Source organism: Paroedura picta, chromosome 6 (genome assembly GCF_049243985.1).
Source record: "Paroedura picta isolate Pp20150507F chromosome 6, Ppicta_v3.0, whole genome shotgun sequence".
Lineage (NCBI taxonomy): Eukaryota > Metazoa > Chordata > Lepidosauria > Squamata > Gekkonidae > Paroedura > Paroedura picta.
Window position 1 is genome coordinate 9,392,521 of NC_135374.1, and position 21,534 is coordinate 9,414,054.

At 47.5% G+C, this 21,534-nt stretch overlaps 1 protein-coding gene across 9 annotated transcripts in view; it reads right to left on the bottom strand.

Moving 5' to 3' along the window:
• Positions 1-21,534, bottom strand: part of PICALM (phosphatidylinositol binding clathrin assembly protein) — a 94,665-nt gene that overhangs the window by 54,399 nt on the left and 18,732 nt on the right. For all 9 annotated transcript variants that reach the window (XR_013231699.1, XM_077341389.1, XM_077341391.1 and 6 more), the window contains exon 2: positions 3,095-3,237. Coding sequence is in view for 8 of the 9 variants with exons in the window: in XM_077341389.1 (XP_077197504.1) it covers positions 3,095-3,237 (143 nt within the window). In the remaining variant the exon portion in view is untranslated. The remainder of the gene's footprint in view (positions 1-3,094; positions 3,238-21,534) is intronic.

Sequence of the window (21,534 nt, forward strand, 5' to 3'; positions counted from 1 at the left end):
GAGAGAGCCCTGAGATTACTGAAGAAGGAGTTGGTTCTTATTTGCTGCTTTTCTCTACCTGAAGGAGGCTCAAAGTGGCTTCCAATCGCCTTCCCTTTCCTCTCCCCACAACAGACACCCAGTGAGGGAGGGGAAGCTGAGAGAGCCCTGATATTACTGAAGAAGGAGAAGAGTTGGTTCTTATATGCTGCTTTTCTTTACCCGGAGGAGGTTCAGAGTGGCTTACAGTCACCTTCCCTTTCCTCTCCGCACAACAGACACCCTGTGAGGTGGGTGGGGCTGAGAGTGCCCTGATATTCCAGCTCCGTCATAACAGTTTTATCAGTGCCGTGGCGAGCCCAAGGTCACCCAGCTGGCTGCACGTGGGGGAGCGCAGAATCGAACCCGGCATGCTAGATTAGAAGTCTGCACTCCTAACCACTACACCAAACTGGCTCTCGGGAGATGAGGAAGGGGGACAGGGCTTTCCGAACGGATGGCTTCCCCTGCAGGAAGTGAACTCCCGTAGGAAGCACTATCAGCGTCAGACCGAAACATAAGAGGGACTTGTTCCCCCTTCCATCTTCTGACTATGCAACCATAAGGGGAACACATGACTAGACCGATGCAGCAAAGGTGTTAAATATAGCACCGTTTCAGAAAACAGAGCCACTGGAGGGCACCGCTGAGGATAAGGCCCGATTAAGGCCCCAGAAACAATGACGAATGGCACAGAAATGGAAAGTTAAAGATTGGCTTTCCATACGGGATACGGCATTCTTTATCATTAACACAAGCTACGGAATTTAGGCCATCTAAGCATTTTTCCATTCTACAGAAAAACCCATACATTTGTTTCGGTTGGGGAGCCCAGTAGCACCTTAGAAGCCAAGGAAATTTCCAGGGTAGACGCGAACAACAGCCCAAAGGTCCTCTGTCAGATCCGGAGCGTTGACTTTTGAAACCTTGTTGATCTTCAAGGTGCTATGTGTGTGGTGTGGCTTTAGAGAGAAGGAGATCCCAACTCTTGGGAGGTAAAGCAGCGGGAGATGAGGAAGGGGACAGGGCTTTCCGAACGGATGGCTTCCCCTGCAGGAAGTGAACTTCCGTAGGAAGCACTATCAGCGTCAGACCGAAACATAAGAGGGACTTGTACACCCAAAGTGTCCTTGGTTGCTGAGGAGAGGACACGCAGTAATGGGTTTAAGCTACAAGTACAGCGATATAGGCTAGATCTTAGGAAAAAGTCAGAGTAGTTCAGCAGTGGAATAGGCTGCCTAAGGAGGTGGTGAGCTCTTCAAGGCTGACTTCAAGCAAAGGTTGGATACACACTTTTCTTGGATGCTTTAGGATGCTTAGGGCTGATCCTGCGTTGAGCAGGGGGTTGGACTAGAGCAGTGGTCCCCAACCTTTTTTAGGCTGGGGACCGGCAGGGCATTGGGCCGCGCCCGCAGGGACCGCGCCCGCGCGGGCCACGCCCACGCTTCGGGCCGCGCCCGCGGATCGGGCCGCGCCCGGCCGCACCCGCGGATCGGGCCGCGCCCGGCCGCACCCGCGAGCCGCGCCCGGCCGCGCCCGCCGGCCGCACCCGCGAGCCGCGCCCGGCCGCGCCCGCGGATCGGGCCACACCCGCGGGCCGCGCCCGTGGATCGGGCCGCGCCGGCGCGGCCTGCACGGGCGCGGCCCGGCCCTGATTCCTTCTCCCCGCCCTCCCGCAGTAAGTAGCTTCCCGGGCCGCAAGCTTGCGGCCTGGGAAGTTTTTTACTGCGGGGGTGGGGGGGGCGGGGAGAGGGAGCCGCGGCCCGGCGCCATGGCCTTTGCGGCCCGGCGCCGGGCCGCGGCCCGCAGGTTGGGGACCACTGGACTAGAGGGCCTGTATGGCCCCTTCCAACTCTATGATTCTATGATTCTTTCAGATGGGTATATTACCAACCTGCCCAATACTGTTTAGGCAACTGAACTCTCAAACAATACACTGTGCTAATGTTTAGACCTTCCAGGAGAGCTTAGAAGGAGAAGGCTGCTCCACTCCACACAGAATTTCTGCTTGATAAGCAAGACTTTAGACCAGGTTTTCTCAACAGGAATATTGGGAAACCCTGGAGGTTCTTGATGGCTCTGGAAGGGTTTCCCCAATTCGGTGGGAGTGTCAGGCCAGAACCAATGGGTTGAAATTAATTCAAAAGAATTTTTGGCTAAACATCCGGAAGAAGTTCCTGACAGTTAGAGCAGTTCCTCAGTGAAATAGGCTTCCTCAGGAGGTGGTGGGTTCTCCTTCTTTGGAAGTTTTTCAGCAGAGGCTAGATAGCCATCTGACAGACATGCTAATTCTGCTTGGCTCTTACGGCCCTTTCTTGAATGGCCAGGGAAATGTAGATCTCCACTTGGAGGTCGGGAGGTAAATTTCCTCCATGCCAGACTGGCCAGAAATTCTGGGGGGTTTTCGGTGGCATCATCTAGGTATGGAATTGGGGTCACTGTGGGTGGGCAGGTAGTTGTAAATTTCCTGCATTCTGCAGGGAATAGATGCCCCTGGAGGTCCTTTCCAAGTCTATGATTCTATGAAATAAATATACCAAACTAAACATAAAAGCAGCTGCTCAGTGTTTCACTTCAGATTTAGGGTGCCAGGAAAATACGCCTTGCTTGCTACCAACTGGCAGGGGTAGAAGCAACATATTCCATGGCAGATAGCATTTTACTTCTCACCTGCATGGTTTTCCGGGTGCACTCAGGTCCCCCATAAAGCACTTTTACCTGTGATGAATTCTCAGCAACCTCACTTTGTGGAGAAGCTATCATTTCTGAAGACTTGCCTGATATTGCTGGACTTCCCATCTTTTTTTTAGGGGGGTGGGGGTGGGAATGGGATGGGGACATTAAGAAGAGCACAGGCCAGGATGGTTTGCTGACTTCTGAGTCTTAAATAATCAGCATATCTGTCACTTACTGAATCTTCATCTAATACTTTATATTGCAGCCCTTCGTTCTGCCAAAGGACATCCAGAACTGCCTTCTGACTCCAATTCACTGCTTCTGACAGAGAACACCACACGGATCGCACTGAGGAAGCCATTCACGCAATAAAGTTGTGGCCTGCAGCGGCCGGTGTTACCTCGTTGCCGTACACCATTAGGTGGTGAGTTGTGATGAGCGACTTGAATACCACCACCCAGCTGCTGTTCATTGTCCTCTCAAACAAGCTGTCTGCCAACTGCGGGATATTCACGTTCATCTCATTGGTGCACTGTATTAAATCTGCAAAGGCAAAAGAAGATTTATTTTCTCGCTCCGGAAAAACGATATATCCATTTGACAAGCAAAATGAGATAGGAAAGGATGGGGAATTTCTGCTTGCATAACTTTTCTATTTGCTGCTGACAGAACATGCAGTTAAGGGCAGTGGTTTCCAAAGGGTACATCATGGCCCAAAAGGAAGTCACAAATGCGGATTGTGGGACGGATTCTGTGAAGTGCGCAGCAACATTATGCAGTAGCTGGACTAATTAAGATATCCAAAGTTGACGAAAGGCCAGCCACGGAAATAAGAAAGCCTATTGTATCTATCGAGTTGGAGCCCACTCTCCAAACCCAAAAAGAATTATTTCACGATGCCTGTTTTTGTAGCAGAACTACCAGACAGACAGGAATATCTCAGTGGATTGTTTTGCTGGTATGGCAGCATCCAAGAAAGACAGGTTGAACTAAACGGCTCAGATCTTTGAAAGATTTCTGGACACGAGATGGTTCTTATGCAAGTGGGAGGGTGAAGAAACCTCATGCAACCCCACAGAGAATCCCAAAGCATTTCTCTACTTGCACAAGATGCTATTCAAGAGCCAGTTTGGTATAGTGGTTAGGAGTGCGGACTTCGAATCTGGCATGCCAGGTTCGATTCTGTGCTCCCCCACATGCAACCAGCTGGGTGACCTTGGGCTCACTACAGCACTGATAAAACTGTTCTGACCGGGCAGTGATATCAGGGCTCTCTCAGCCTCACCCACCTCACAGGGTGTCTGTTGTGGGGAGAGGAATGGGAAGGCGACTGTAAGCTACTTTGAGCCTCCTTCTGGTAGGGAAAAGCGGCATATAAGAACCAACTCTTCTTCTTCTATTTGAGCATTTTCTGGGCACTATATAAAATATAGGGAGGAAAAGCACTAAAATCTGGGAGGGGTGGTTATATATAAATCTATATAAATAAAAAAATCCTCTTGTGCAAGCAAAGATACATTAACCTGGTTTGCCTTTCCCCCTGTGTACTACTGGATCCCAGCCAGTATCTGCTATTCTACCTGCCCCTTTACCAGAAAACGAACCCAGCACAGATGGGCGATCTTCTTGACTTTCACCCTCCACCTCACCCCTCCTTTCCACTTCAGGAAAGTTTATCCCTGGGGTCAAAGGACCCACATGAAGTAACAGCTATACAGATTGGAAGGTTCCAATGGGGACGGGGCAAAAGTGCTCCCTTCCTGCCTCCTCTGTGAGCACAGTAGAGGAAGAGAGCTATTTCACCTCCCTCCCTGCTGCAGCCTTCCAAGGGGGGACGGGGGGGGGGGGGCTATTCTGCCATATGGGTTTTGTGGATCCTACAAATAAACTTTGGTCAGGTTGACAAGAACTATGGGCAAGAGGGGGGAAACCAGGAATCATAGAATCATAGGAAGCCTCATAGTTCTGCATCCAACCCAAAGAGTTTGCTTGTTTGTTTATATTTAGATACTGCCGGTCAGTCCTAGAGGAGATCAGCCCTGACTGCTCCTTAGAAGGCCAGATCCTGAAGATGAAACTCAAATACTTTGGCCACCTCATGAGAAGGAAGGACTCCCTGGAGAAGAGCCTAATGCTGGGAGCGATCGAGGGCAAAAGATGAAGGGGACGACAGAGAATGAGGTAGCTGAATGGAGTCACTGAAGCAGTCCGTGCAAACTTAAATGGACTCCGGGGAATGGGAGAGGACAGGAAGGCCTGGAGGATCATTGTCCATGGGGTCGCGATGGGTCGGACACGATTTCGCACCTAACAACAACAACATATACTGGCCTCCCTCGCAGCTCAGGTCAGCTTACACTGGAACTCCGTATCATACAATATAACACCTGGGCTTGAAAATACATAACGTTTTAAACGTCAAGTAAAAAGTAAGAACTTGCACAATTTTCATAGTACCGTAATAAGAACAATTTGTCTTTGTCACTTCAGTTTGGTGTTCGCAATGGGATTCAATTGCACTGCTGCTTCAGATTTTTCTACATGTGTAGTTGGTCGTGGGGGGGGGGGGGGGAGAGCCTCCGGCTGTTGACAGATTACTCACCTGGTGGAATAGCTCCAGTTTGCAAGCCCTGCAGATATTGTTTTAGATCTGGCAGGGCTCTGATGTCATCTGGGAGCTCATTCCAACAGGTGGGGGCCAGGAAAGAGAAAGCTCTGGCTCTGGTCGAGGTCGGGAGAGCTTCTCTGAGGTCAGGGATCATCAGTTCATTGATGTTGGTGGAGCATAATGCTCTCTGTGGGGCATAGGTTCCCTTGGAAGACCAACTAACGGTCCTGTTCAGAGACTATCAATGTGCGTTTCAACTGATTTTCTTGCTTCACCTCTCCCACTGTAGCCCAAATGTTCTGAGGAGCTGCTCCTGACAGCAGGAGGACCTCAAAAACCACTTCAGGGAGGCATTTTCAGGTGGGTAAACTTTCCTGAGGTGGAAAAGATTGCTGACAGAGGAAGAAGCGGTCAAGAAGAGGTCAAGAAATCCAATTAATAACAACAACATAACAACAAGAAGAAGGGGCTGCCCTGTGCAGGAAAGGGGGAGAAATTCACATTCTGCAGTCAAATCTGCTGCAGTGATCCAGGGGATCCAAGCCCTGTGACAGCAAGGTCAATTCTATGCTGCTAAGCCTCCAAGTAACAAAGGGGGTACTAATTGAAAGGAAGCACCGTTCCCTCTTCAGTCATTTCACAAGGAGCAAAATCCCACATCCCGAAGAACATTCAGTTGGCCCATTCAAAAACATTAAGTCTCAAACAAAGAATCCACAGGGAAACGGGGGAAATCCCTGAACACTCAGCTCCCTGCCCCTTGATTGAAGAGAAATGTAGACCGGATTGACAGATTCCATGCTGATCTTAATCTGATCCACCACAAAAATGCCAAGATCTGCACTCGGTTACAGTAAGTGAGGAACCCACCTTTTGCTCCTTCCAACCTTAGACCCATGCACCACTGTTTACAGCCTTGAGAGCTACTTCCAAGTCAGTTTTTCCAGACTGCCAGCTGCTTTACCGCCAGCCATTTAAAGCTAACAGCTAGTAGGTGCACCGTCTGCCTGAAATGGCTGGCAGCCATTTCAGTGGTCCATTTCACTTCCTCCCACTTAGCAATTGATTGCTGCAATGGTTTGAGGCCATTTTATCCTGACAGGTTTGCCCATCTGCTGTCAGCTTCAAATGGCTGCTAGCTGAAACCCCAAACCAAACCAGACAAAGGTCTGAGAAATGTTTGGGGGAGGCATCTCCCCTCAACCTCAGTTAGGGGGGCACCAAGCAGGGCATTTTTTGCGGGGAAAATTGGTTTGTGCCCGTTCCTACACTCAATGTTATGATACAGGTGTTCTGAACAGTAATGCAGGTCTCATGCACGTGGGAACTCAATCGTGACTGATTATGGCCCAGAGCCCACAAGTGGTGACCCCCACAAGCAAGGTCAAGGAAATGGTCAGTAAAATGGTCTGTCGAATAAAAGTCAAACTCTACAAGGCGATTTTCTTCAAAGTCAGAGACTTGCACTTGGCAGCCACAGAAATGCTTAAGTGATTTAGCAGATTAGAAATGTTAAAGCAGCATTACAGCCATTTAAGCCAACTTGGCTGCCAAGGCTTTAGTTTAATGGTCTTACTGTTATAGAGCCCAGGAAAAGAAGCAGGGATGGGAGAGGAAGAGGGGAGGTTACAACAAATGGCCCATAGAAAAGGGGAAGTCGGTGCCTATGTTTCAGCATGACGTACGACTTTGGTAAATGCAGTTTCGGGAATGAACCTTCCCTAAAAGCATACTGGAAAGTATTTGACATTTCCTTAACCAGCCCAAAATCGCTTCCTGAACTCCACTTTCACGACTAAATGCTGGCTTCCACTTTGTGAGCAAAAACGACTTGGAACAAATCCAACCGCTGTTTGGCTGTAATTTTGTGTGTGTGTTCAAAATGTGCTATTGTGCAAATATTTTTTTCAGGAAGCTAAAACGCAGGAACCTCCAAGTCTTAGCTGTGCATATTACTTTACTTCTGCGTGGCTTCGCTAATAGGAGGACTGGTTAAAAAAAAAAAAAAGTGAGGGAATCTGGAGCCTTTTTGGCTTTAACAACATAGATCGCAGCTAGGTGGTTTACATCATTCGCACCTACACAGGCCCACATCAGGCCTAGCCAAAGCTATTAGTTTTGTGGCTGGCGTCTGCATATTTTCGGTGTTTTCACTGCAGCCTCCGTATTTCGCACCGTACAATGACCCCTTTCATTTCCAATCTGTGCACTGTTTTGAAAACTACTGTTCCCTGGAAAGGAAGCTGTGCAGGTGCCCTCCGCCTCCCTTCTGGACAGTTTCAAGGAAACCAAACTCACATTTCAGAAGCCCATGATGCAATCCCACCGCCAGCAATTAAAAGCTCCATATAGTTGAGCGTCCTCACCTGTGGATGGCCCAGCTAGCCTGGTCTCAAACCTTCTCAGAAGCCAAGCAGGGTCTGCCCTGGCTAGTTTTTGGCTGGGAAGACCACCAATGGAGTCCAGAGTTGCTACCAAGAGGCAAGCAACGGTAAGCTACCTCTGAACATCTCTGTCCTTGAAAACCCTAGTCTAGGGAGTCACTGAGCACTCTGGCATGCTTGGGCGAGCACTGATGCTCAAAGCAGCCACCGCAGCAGTGCAGAGGAGAGGGGTGGCGGCGGCACGCAAGCTCATGTGTCCGTACTGCGGCGGTGGACACTTCGAGTGTCAATGCTCGCCACAGTGCACCACAGCGCTCAACCCTAGATTCTATTGCTGTTCAAACTCGACGTGAAGACACTCTGCAGTGGTCTGGACCTGCACGCCAAGAATTAGAGATAAACTACACACCTATGCTCATGGCTGGATGGTCCAACATGACTGTGTATAGCTCCCCCCTCCGTCCTATAATGCCAAGGCTGCTGCAAGCATGTGCACCTAAAGCCAAAGTCCTGCCCAAGGTCCCTCCTGGCCACTGGCGGAGGATGGGCAGTAGGATTGGCAGATCCAGGCTGCAAACTCTTGGAATGTTTCTGCAGTAGTGAAAAATGCCACTTTAGCCTTCCTCAAGTCCTGAGGAATAACAAACCTTTTACACAAAAATCTGGCTCTTAAGGAGCAGTTCTGAATGCAATCACTCTTTGCCCCATGACTGAAGAATCTTCAGAAACTATGATTTCTCCCCCTCCACTGGGAAGGCAATTCACAGTTGCCCAATGAGGAAACTCACGATTCGTCTGCTCCTTCCTCCATTCCCACTTCCAGTGATGTCACAGACACATAACAGCTCCGCCCACTGTTTCTCCTCCTGCCCGCCCACCCCTTCCCTCCATATATTTTTTAAACTTTTTATTATTATTACAATTTGGAATAACAATAGTGCCTGCTTTCTGGGAATGTTCCAGAAAGTTAACCTATATAGTATTGCTCGCTGCCTGATTTTTCCCCACTATTAATACGAGAAGGTCCCATCAAGTGAGAAACCATGTTTGTCGTTGTTTGTGGAGTTGTAGGGCTGTCCAGAAGTAGGACTTCACATTCCTCCGCCTTCCTCCCCCTCCGGCACCTAAATGCACTTTCATGGTGCCCTTCTCCCTGGCCAGATACGTGGCAAAAAGTCAAGAAGGCTTCCGACAAAGAATGCAGATGCCCCCTTTTGATGTGGTGACAAAAGGTTGATTGATCCAGGAAGTCCAGGATCAAACGTGATCAAAGAATGATCTGGGAAACTTCGGTACTTGGTTTGACATATACAGTCATGAAACTCTTGGCATTCTGGCATTTCAGAATGGATCAGAAGGGAATTCAAAGGTAAAGAAATGTTTGAGATCTGCCGTTTAGTGTGTGTGTGTGTGTGGGGGGGGGGAGGCATGGAGAAGGACGCTCTTTGAAGCTGCCAGAGCGGTGTGTGCGTTTTCTCACAGATGCGGGGATGATGAGTTCATGACGTCAGCCAGTCATGTCAAGCTGCTCTCTTGAAAAAGGTAAGCCTGACTTTCGCTTAGGCTACTGCAAATGTGCAAAGTCCAGAGCCTTAGGTGAAGAAGCACACAAGTGCTACTGTCCCGAACTGAGTTGGCATAGGTGCTGATCCAGGATTTCTGGCACCATGGAATACAGCTCAAAGGGTATGGTTTTCACTCGTTACAATCCAAGGTCTAACAATTCAGGGGCATGGTTGCACTGGTTACACACTGCTTGGTGAGTGAGCGCACATCAACATGAGCACCCTCCCCCCTCTCCACCAGCTTGGGTGATTTGAGTGCCATCGTGTGTGTGAGATGTCTTGCCTCGTGTTGAAAGGGAACAAAAAGCACCCCCCCAAAAAAATCTGCGCTTCAAGCATGGGGGGCTCACGGCCTGCAAGCGTCAGCATGCTGAATTGCTGTGGCTGACTTTTTAAAATTGTGCTAAGACACGACTGCGTTACTGCACATGGGTTGACCACCCCCCCAAAAAAGTGGGGAGGCATGACCAGTGGAGGGACCACCCACTCTTCCAACAAAAATGCAAAACACATGCCACGATTGGAGTCCCAACGACTAAAGAAAACCACAGGTGCAGAATGCCAGGTGCACAGTTGGGAGTTTTCATTTAGAATCTGTTACGGTGAAGACAACCCAACAAATGATAACTGCGGAAAAGGTCTTGGAAATTTGGGGAGGAAAGGGACATCAGTGGGGCACAATGCCATAGAGCAGGGGTAGTCAACCTGTGGTCCTCCAGATGTCCATGGACTACAATTCCCATGAGCCCCTGCCAGCATTTGCTGGCAGGGGCTCATGGGAATTGTAGTCCATGGACATCTGGAGGACCACAGGTTGACTACCCCTGCCATAGAGTGCGCCCTCCAAGGCATCCACTTTCTTCAGGGGAACTGATCTCTGTAGTCTGGAGATTAGCTCTAATTCCTGGAAATCCCGGAGCCCTACCTGGAGGCTGGCGTTCTTACCCTGCCCCTATCTCCCAATGCATATTATCGCTACAACCCAGGCAAATTTTATCTACGTATTACAGAGAAAGGGAGGGAAACCAAGACAGGATGAAAAATTTGGGTGCATCTTTTTCTGGTGTTTGAACTGGTGATTCCTCACCGAGCTCAATTTCTGCAGCTTAGCCATATTTCACTTCAACCCGCTGTCATCCTGAGCCAAGTGTTTGCTAATTGTACTACGCCCCTCTGAAACGAGCTTTAATAGCTCAATTAATAATTCCGTCCTGATTTCAAACTGTTGCTCTGGAAACGTATGCGCAATTCTATATTACCAAATTGGGCATAAAGGTCAGACGAAGCAGGGGGCGGGGGAGATAACTCGATTTCTGTTTGCCAGCTCTAAATGTCTTACAAACCAAATTCCACTGCAGCACTGCTGTTTGATTTAATAAATATTTCTGGAATAATTACTATTGATCAAGCCTACCCCTCCTTTCCACTAAATAAATCTGTAGGGAAGCTCATGAGGCTGTAAGGTTTTAATCTGAAGGTAACTGAGGGACTACCTATCTCCTTATGCCCCTAAACAGGGCATTACACTCTGCGAACCTAAACAGGCTAGTGATCCCTGGCCCAAAAGGGGTCCACCTGGCCTCAACCTGGTGGAATGAGCTCCCAGAAGAGCTAAGGGCCCTGACGGAGCTCTTGAAGTTCCACAGGGCCTGCAAGACAGAGCTGTTCCATCAGGCATCTGGTTGAGGCTGGATGGCAGAACATCGATTGGGCTCCCACCTTGAACCAACTCAACTTTGTTGGGAGGTGGGATTTCCAGCCATTGGTCTGTTGGTCCAGGTGGTCTGTTGTTTTTCTGGTTTTGTTTTAAATTGTATTTTTCATTGTTGTGAACTGCCCCAAGCTGGCTGGTGTATGAATCCAATAATAAACATATACTTCCTCCGGGTTCAGGACAGTATATGTGAATATCCTCCTCCTCCTCCAGTCTATATTCAAAACGAACAACAGGTCCAAAACTGGCCAATGAGTTTTGTGGCCAAGTGGGGAACTGAATCCACGTTCCCCATACACTAACCACTGTGCTACTCCCATATACATATGACCACAAAGACAGCTAGAAAGACAACCAGCAGACAAGAGTACAGCAACTGTGGGCCCTCAGGACCAATCCTGGCCCTTGAAAAATTACATTTCAGTTCACCTTGCCCATGGTAATGGAGTGTGCTGGCAGATTATTTTGGGAAAGGAGGCTGCCGGGTAGGGTGAAGAGGTAACCATCTATCATGTCACTCTGCCAGGCCAGCTGTTGACCAGGAAGGACACTGGGCCCTGAACTCTAAACCCTACCTCTACTTCAATTAAAAGCTCATTTGTAGCGTCTATGGTTTTGCAAAGAGAGGCTTGGATATCCAGCAGTGAGGCGCTGAGTGCTTACAGTTCAACACACAGCATCAACCCTTCAAAGCTATCCGAAGGACATGAAGAAGCCAAGGCAGCGTTTAAACCTGACAGCAACTTATTTGAATGGGAGGACTTGGTTTGGGCAGAGAATGGGCAACCATGTAATTACACAGCATATTAACAAAGAACAAAGGCCAGTATATCCCAGTGTCCTTATCACTCCCCCTCTGCCATCCCATCTGGGACTTTAAACTTATTGACCCTATTCATTGGGTTCCACCCTGATTTTTTCTTTTTAAGAGCCCGCCTACGAGGGAGGATATGAGCCTGCCAAGTTCATTACAGGATGCAACTGTTTAAAGGGCAGCGATGCCACGCCCAACACATTCTACCTCTTCAAGAGAGAGATGCCCACAAGAACACTATGCGCTCATGCAAAACTCAAAATACTCTGTTGCTCTAAAAGGAGCTTTATTCTCAGGCTGTAAACTTTGAGCCACAGGCTTCTTACTGTTCTTCTTGTACTTAGTTCTTGTTACTGGATGGGCCACTGGCCTGATCCAACATGGCTTGTCTTTATGTTCTCAAAGCCTCCCCCCTCCACACTGAAACCTTACAGTAGTTTCAGCCATTTATTTTTATTTATATTAAAGTAATTTTATTTTGTTCATTTTAAAACAAAATAGTTACATAAATGTACAGAGTAGAAAAGAAGGAAAGTCACATTTCTCAAGGCATACAAAATATCTCTCACCCCAATAGACATTTCTCTCTTATAACTCGTTACAAATTCTAACAATTACGGTATTGAAAAGATCTGATATCACAAACATAAAATATATACTGCTTACTTTTCAGCCCTTTATTTTGACAGTCACCAAAAAAAGAGAGCTGATGACAGAAGTGTGTTACCCACGGAATGTTGTGGAAGGCGGAACCGTGAACAATTCTACTTTTCCCTTGTTTGCACACTACAGCTTACTGTTGGGAATGTGCCTGTCTCCCAGGCAAAGAAACAAACCTCAAAACCAGTTCAAGTATGCATGCTATAGGATCCCAAGATGAACGTGATCAAACGTGTTGCTGTTAGCTGCTCCGTAACTTAAAAATGGGCTTTGAAAGGGGCGGCAGGCAGGAGGGCATGAGAGGGTAGCCGCAGCTCCCTTTAGCCCGCAAAGCCGCTCCCCTCTGCCAGCAGTGACAGGGCTTTGCGGCTTACAAGGAGGCTGAAAATTCCCCCCCCCCACTCCCTCCCAGCAGGAGCGTACCTGTGAGCCGCAAAGCCCTTGCCGCTGCCTCTCTCCTCGTGGGCAGCAATGGAGGCTGCAACCACAAGGCTTCTAGCAGGCAAGGAGGGAGGGTGGGAGCTGTAGGGGAAGGGCCAATCAGGGTGGACCTGGATGGACAGGGCCCTGGACAGTCCCCTCCCAGGAGGCTGTTTCCCAAATATATAAGGGAGCGAAATAGCGTTAAGGATACATGTTTCTTCAAAGATGTTAATCAGTTCAAGAAAATCCTGGCCGATTTAAACACTGGCAAAAATGTTATAATACTTGTTTGTGGCAAAGAATTTCAGCAGAGCTTGAACACATGAAGTTGCCTCATACGGAATGGAACTCCTGGTGCATCAAGTCAGTATGTCTACTTTGACAGGCAGCAACTCTGCAGGGTCTCAGGTAGAGGTCTTCCATATCACCTCCTACCTGATCCTTTTAACTGGAGACGGCGGGGATTGAACCGGGGACCATCTGCGAGCCGAGCAGATGCTCTGCCAGTGAGCAGCAGCCCCACCCTTCCAGACAATATGTAGTGTTGTATAATGGGCTAGGACCTTGACCAAGGAGACATGGCTTCAAATTGCTGCTCAGTCATAAAACTCTGTGTGATGACCTTAGGCCAGCCATACTCCCAGTCCAACCTACTAAGTAGTGATAAAAATAAAATAGCTCATAACACATGGCCATTAGCTCCTCAGAAGAAAGGATAAGAATATCTGAGAAACAAATGCTACTCTCTTCAAATATCTGCATGGGTCTATTTCACCAGTCATGAGATTAGCTTTGGAATCACCAGAACAATCTATGGAAACACTGAAACTAGACTACTGTAATGCACTCTACATAGGTCTTCCCTGGAAGTCAACTCAGAGACTGCACCTGGTGCAGAATGCCACAATCCGGCTATTAGGTGGAACACACATACTTACAACCATTCTAGTCCCTCCACTGGCTGCCCATCTGTTACCTGGTTCAATTCAAGGTATTATTCAATAATTTAACGTATTATTCAATTCAAGAAAACTCTTCACAGCATTAGTCCCCCATCTGTGCAGGACTGCCTCTTCAGCATTGAGAGAAGGGCCACAGCTCAGTGGCAGAGCATCTGCTTAGTATACAGAATGTCCCATCTTAAATCCCCAGCATCTCCAGTTAAAAGGGTCAGGTGGTATATGATGCGACCAATGCCTGAGACTCTGGCGACCCAGTCACATACTGACCTTGATGAACCTGACTCGGCATTAAGGCAGTTCTGTGAGTGTGTATTCATACGGTTGCCCCAATGTTTCTATGGAATAATGAAGACAGTAAGTTCAAACTATCAAGTGATTTCAGTGGGCTACAACTTATGCACCTTGAGAGGAAACAGATCTGTCCTTTCCCAAGCGGCATAAAGGAAATCCCTGAGGATGGCAGTCTTCAAACAAAGGTTGGATAACACACTTTTTTTGGATGCTTTAGGATGATCCTGCGTTGAGCAGCAGGTTGGACTAGATGGCCTGTGTGGCCCCTTCCAACTCTATGATTCTATGAGTTGAACACCATAAAGGCAGTGCCAGGGGACGGAAGGGAGGTACACAAGAGCGGCAGGGAGATAGGGAAAAAACCATTTAAAAAATCACTGCCTACTACCTTTTGTGCCAGTGGGGAAGCTTTTGCCCATACAAGGAGCCTTGAGCCAGTGGAACAAACATACACGATCAAACTTGGTATAAATGCAATGGGGAAGAATTGTAAAATTCATGCCTGAACACCTTTCTGCCTCCAGCACTAGGAACATGGGACATTTGCCATATAGTAAGTTTTATGTCTGCCTTAAGGAAGAAGATATGACCTTTATCAGCGATGTGAAGCCTCTGATCACAACGGAAAACTCGGCAAAAACTCTGGTTGCCATGGCACTTAGAAATTTCATTAGAACATAAGAGAAGTTGGATCAGGAAAATGGCCCATCTAGTCACACAGTGGCCTAAACTCAGATACTATCAGGAGGTCCACCAGTGGTGCCAGAACTTCGGAAGCCCTCCCAAGCACCAATAATAATAAGAGTTGATTCTTATATGGCACTTTCTTCTACCAGAAGGAGTCTCAAAGCGGCTTACAGAGCATCAGTACCCCCAGATAGTGCTCCATCTATGCCTAAGGATTAAAAAGGCACTGATGAACCTCTGCTTCAGATGTTTCTCCAATTCCCTCTTGGAGCTCAACACTGTGTTGTTAATAGCAGCCAAACAAATACCTCTGGTGGATAAGGAAAGAGGCTAAGCTATATGTAGTATTCAGAGGACACTTGACCACTTAGACCAGTGATTCTCAAGCTGGGGGTTGGGACCCCTTTGGGGATCTAATGACCCTTTCACAGGGGTCATGGCAGGGCAAGCAGCTTGGCTAGGAGGGGCACCATCCATGCAACAGCCTTGCATGGTAGATCGAGATAGAGCATTTGTCTGTCCGGAGCAGTGGAAAAGAGGCAGAACTGAACTGAGAAACCCCGGGGGGAAAACGATTTATATACAATCATGAACAATGGATCTTCACGCCGTTGGTCAGTTTTGGTTTGATTTCTGTGACAGAACACTGGCAGAGTTTTATGGTTGGGGGTCATCACAACAGGAGGAACTGGATTAAAGGGTTGGGCATTAGGAAGGTTGAGAACCGCTGACTTAGACTTGACTACTGTGGCTAGAAGTAACTGACAAACCCACGGCTCTTATGTGCCAAGGCAGCAGACAGCAGGGCTATAATAGCATCATAGCACTAGCTGGATGCCTGAATGCTGGTTCTGTCTGCATTCACATCCCTGTTACTATCTCTTCCCGTAAGGTCTGTGCCCTCCCAACGCAGTCCCCCTTCTCTCCCTGCACATACCATCTTGTCTGTACCGTATCCACTACTTCACTACTCCTCAAGGGTAATACGCACATCATCTCCCCCCTCCCATTTATTATTTATTTATTTATTTCCGCATTTATATACCGCCCTCCCCGAAGGCTCAGAGAGGTTTACATGGAACTGAAGGAAACTATACAGAGAACATTACATATAACTAATTATAATATTATTAACTGATGATAACAAGTAACTGTATAACATTTAACAATAATAATCCTAACCCCGCCCAAAGCTGTAAGGGCTTAGGGGGAGGAGTTAGGGCGGGCTCTGTCCGGGATGAGGAAGGGTGCCGATTGGCCCCTTCCTCCGGACAGACCATCGGCAGGGCCAATCGGCAGGCGCGAAGCCTGCCAATTCCCGCCCTGCCAACAAGGGAGCAACTGCGAGCCGCGCATACCGCGGCTCGCAGTTGCTCCCTTGCCTAGCGCCCGCTGTATTATGAGTACAGCGGGCTTGATTACTAGTAAAACAATAATACAACAGGTCCAGAAGTCTTGGTGGATTTCTGGGGGGAGGGAGGGAGAGGGGGGGAAGTCACTTGCTCCCCTAACTCCCCCCCCTTCTCTCTATCTCCTTGTTCAGCTCCATGGTAATGGCAAGCAAGACTTTCATTCACTCCAAAGTGGTTGCAACAGGGTGGAAAAATTAGCAACACAAGAAGACTAACATTCTCTCACACTCACTATTGGTGTGTTGCAAAGAAAGCAGTTCTATACAGAAGATCTATAAAGGCAATAGGAATTAACTGTACCCCACAGGCATTTTGAATTCCTCGAAGAGGCTGTAGCTGGAAGGAAGGGGGGGGGGTTGTTCTTTGTGTAGATCTGCTCGAGAGGTCAACCGAAACCCAAACATTTTCCAGGAAAGATCTGAATAGGTATTTGACAGCAGAGGATAAGCAGGGCAGCTACAGCGGCTTTATAAGCCTCTTACACCACAGCTTTCATCCTTTGAGATAACCCCAGCGTTGCTCTAAACCCTGAGAACGGGGAATGGATTTAAATATAGCCAAAGCTGCTTTAGTACATTCGACAGGGGATGCAATTACTTTTGCTTTCACTACACAAAAAACTAAGACGCTAGTCAATATGGGAAAGTGTTTCACGGCCACAGCAAGGTGGAGTGACAGGGTCGTAGTGTAGAATATTGGCTAGGGTTAGGGCAGGCTTTCTCAACCAGGGTATCGTGAAACCCTGGGGTTTCTTGACTACCCTGGAAGGGTTTCCGGTATGGGTGGGAGTTAATTTTTTTATATTTTAGAAATTTTTGTTATGCATTTATTAGGTGATATGACCACATATGGTGTTGACCTCCCCCCCTCCCAAAATGGCCAATGATGGGCCTGGAGGGGGTGGGAAGGGGAGGGGTCCCAAGTAGGTGGGTATACAGCTATGCTTCCCAACCATATCCTGCATGATCTTGCCACTTGAGAGGTTCATCAAAGCTTGAAGAATGTTTCAGGGGTTTCTCAAGGGTTCAAAAAAGTTGAGAAAGGCTGGGTTAGGGTACACAGAGCTGCAAACTCATGGGAAACTCAGGTGTGCAGAGCAACTGAACTCATGTAGAACAAAATGGGGGGATTAAAAACTTCAAAGGCAGTAACAGAGAGACCTGAGAAAAAAGGCCTTGGTGGCTGCAACACAAAATGGCACCAAAGGGAGTGGGTGGGGGCAGGAACAACAGAGGGAAACTGATTCTAACTGGAGATCACAATAAGAGCCATAAATGCCAATGTGTTCTAAGATATATGTTGTCCACATCTATATGACAGCACAGGGATACCCCCTTCCAACTGCAGTTCTATTGCCCACATCACAAAATATGATGGAATTAATGTTTATGCCCAGCTTTCTTCTAGCCTAAGGATTCTCAAAATTATTTACACTTGCCTTCCCTTCCTCTCTCCATAACAAGGACCTTGTGAGGCAGGTGGAGCTGAGAGAGTTCTGAGAAAACTGTGACTGGCTCAAGGTCCCCCAGCAGGCTTCACGTGCCCCAAAGCAGCTTCCTTTCCCCACAACAAGGAGTTGCAAGAGAACAGTGACTGGCCCAAGATCATCTGGCAGGCCTCCTATGAAGGAGTGGGGAATCAAGCCCAACTCTCCAGATTAGAATCTGCTGTTCTTATCCACTTCCCTATGGCTCGCTATTGCATAGCTGAGTCCAATTTGGCTTATAAGCCACCTTCACTGCATTCAATTAGATGATGAATTTTGAAGACAAGGCCCTATCACAGTGTTTGCTTCTGGCGGGGTTAAGGAATGACTATTGGATGAACTACAGCAAGCTGCAAGAGCAATTCCCGACTGTATAAAGCACACAAATCACACACTTGCTTGAGCTATGAGGTCTATATACAGCTGTATGGAAAAAACAGTGACGAACTTGCCAGGACACTATGTGGCTTTCTGAACCAGCTTTCCCATGTGACTCGTTTGCTGCTTTTCAAAATTCAGGCCCTTTTCAGCAAGGAACAAATTCTTGTCATGCTTTCAGATATCCCATAGCCAAGGGTCAGTGGTGAAAGCATCTATTAGCTCAGCTCTCACCGAAGAACTTCCTTGCTGCAGTTCAGTGATCCGGGGTAAATGGCCTCAAGCGGATGAAAAACGCTGCTCAAGTTTGCCTGGGAATGAAGTTATTACCAAGATGTTCTCAGGATATTATGGGAGGTACACGAACAGGAAAGAAAAAAAAGCACTTGCAACTGAGCACAGGAAACAAGCAGTCAGAATCCAGGCAAACGGAAAGGACAGCTCCTTTCATGTTAGATCTGCAAATACATTAACAGCCTGATCCCAGGGAGCTCTACTCAGCAGGGCAGCCCCATTGAAATCAATGGTACTTACAGCCCAAGACACTCTGCTGACAGCTACATAAATATGTACACCGTGATACAGCTATGAGTAAGGTGTCCATTCACTTCTTCATTCATAGTCAAACTTATACTGTCAAACTTATATATAGTCAAACTTATGATTCAAATGAGTAGCTGTGTTGGTCTGAAGTATATCACAATAAAATCAGGGTCCAGTAGCACCTTTAAGACCAACAAAGATTGATTCAAGGAGTGAGCTTTCGAGGGCAAGCTCCCTTTGTCAGACTATGATCTGACTGAGAATGCTAAGGAAGCAGGACAGGTCAACAGCTGAACTGTTACAGCTTAGATTCAAGTGGATAGCCGTGTTGGTCTGAAGTAGCGCAACAAAATTTGAGTCCAATGGCACCTTTAAGAACAACAAAGATTTATTCAAGGCGTGAGCTTTCGTGTGCATGCATTGTTTGAGGAAGGGTGCGTGCACACAAAAGCTCACGCCTTGAATAAATCTTTGTTGGTCTAAAGGTGCCATTGGACTCAAATGTTGTTGTTAAAGCTTAGAAGCTGTCAGGCTGGGGAAGCTCAAACCTGATGCTTCCTGATCACAGGCAGGTCAGGGCAGATGCATCTCATTAAACCTCCTGAGCAAATGACATGAGCAAGAAACTCCCGCATCTCTCAAGTGACAACAGTTGCTTGAGGCTGTCTTGTACACAGGAACGTTCTCGTTTCCCTATACTGTCCCATTTTTGTGGTCTACAAATGTACTGCCTGGCTGAACTAGCCTGAAGGCATGTTTGACACATAATTTCATGTACAAAGGCAGAAGGGATCAAATTAGTCAGAATATGCTTCCAGGGGCACTAGCTTGGGCTTCCCCGTTAAATCAGGGATAGTCAACCTGTGGTCCTCCAGATGTTCATGGACTACAATTCCCATGAGCCCCTGCCACCATTTGCTGGCAGGGGCTCATGCGAATTGTAGTCCATGAACATCTGGAGGGCCACAGGTTGACTACCCCTGCGTTAAAGGATGTAAAATACAGGAAAACGCAAAGATACAGGAAAACGCCTAGAGCAGGGGTAGTCAAACTGCGGCCCTCCAGATGTCCATGGACTACAATTCCCATGAGCCTCTGCTCATGGGAATTGTAGTCCATGGACATCTGGAGGGCCGCAGTTTGACTAACAGTAACCTAGAGGATGTAAAATACAGGGAAACACCAAAAGCAAAACTACCTCATTGAACACCTCCTCGCTCCCATTTGAAGCTGCATTTAATCATGCAAGTCTAGGCCTAAAAGTCTTTTATGATGGTCCCAATTCAAATCCTCTTCCAATCCTCCTCCACCCAACCATATATTATTTGTAGAAGATTAAAGAGAGAGGGGGGAATTCACCTGCTCATTTCCATTTTCCTTCATCCCATCGCACCTGAAGGAGCTGCGACTCAAGAAAGCTCCTGCCCGACTCCCCTGTTTTGATTTCCTACGACAGAATAGCACAGCTACCTTGCTGAAATTATCGCTTGCACCAGCCCAGAGGTTTCCTCAAGGTTGTTTTTTTAAACTCTTCCTCTTCTTTTTTCCTTATCCTCTAGAGATGGTATTAGGTGGACTAAAGTGGGACAAGGTTTTCCGCCAGATCCTCTTACTGATTGTTGGTTTTATGTGAGATTGTTTTACTGTTAAGGGACCAAGCCCTATGAAGATAGGTTGAAGGACTTGGGAATGTTCAGCCTGGAGAAAAGGAGGTTGAGAGGGGACATGATAGCCCTCTTTAAGTATTTGAAAGGGTGTCACTTGGAGGAGGGCAGGATGCTATTTCTGTAGGCTGCAGAGGAGAGGACACGCAGTAATGGGTTTAAACTTCAAGTACAACGATATAGGCTAGATATCAAGAAAAAAAAATTCACAGTCAGAGTAGTTCAGCAGTGGAAGAGGCTGCCTAAGGAGGTGGTGAGCTCCCCCTCACTGGCAGTCTTCAAGCAAAGGTTGGATGCACACTTTTCTTGGATGCTTTAGGATGCTTAGGGCTGATCCTGCGTTGAGCAGGGGGTTGGACTAGATGGCCTGTATGGCCCCTTCCAACTCTTTGATTCTATGACTTTATTGGGGTTTTAATGAATTTTAAACCGCCACGAGCCCTTGGGGAGCGGTAGGATATAAATCAAATAAACATTCAAACAAATAAACAATAAATAACGGGCATGCTCCCGTTGTTTGTCTACAGCTCAACAGTAAATACAGAATTACTTTACTCTTGGGAGAAACATTTAATATATATGCCGCTAAAACCGAAGGAGCATGGGATATATAGATCCAGGGTTACCTGAAAACATGTTTGTACAGGCATTATTTAGAGTGATGGTGACATACAGGCGAAGCTTAATGGGTGGGTTGCCGAAAGCTGGGGGTGTCAAACAAGGAACTGGGCTTTGCAGAGTGGGTGTATGTACACAGGGTGTCTGTTGTGGGGAGAGGAATGGGAAGGCGACTGTAAGCCGCTTTGAGCCTCCTTCAGGTAGGGAAAAGCGGCATATAAGAACCAACTCTTCTTCTTCTTCTTCTAAGACTAATTGTATCAAACTGGAAAGAGCTCTTAAGGGAAAGCGCCATTCCTATGTTTGTTATGCGTTGTGCCATGCCTGGCTTGCCACTGCTTACCCTGTGCCATGCACCCAACAACCCAAGTCATGTACTTTGGAAGCTTCTGCTATCATCTATGCCCAATGCACATAAATGCTTTGACTTGGAAGTAATACAACACTGAGTCTTGCCGTCCAACAGTTATACGGGAGAACATGCAAGAGTATTGGCCAAACTATGCTGTTTACAGGAATTCTCCATCAACACCCTCAGAATAATTTTTTAGAAAACAAAAAACACGCAACATTAAGGCCACGATCCTGATGAATTCCTTTAAGCAAGCCAACGAGGAAGCTTTTCTGCTCC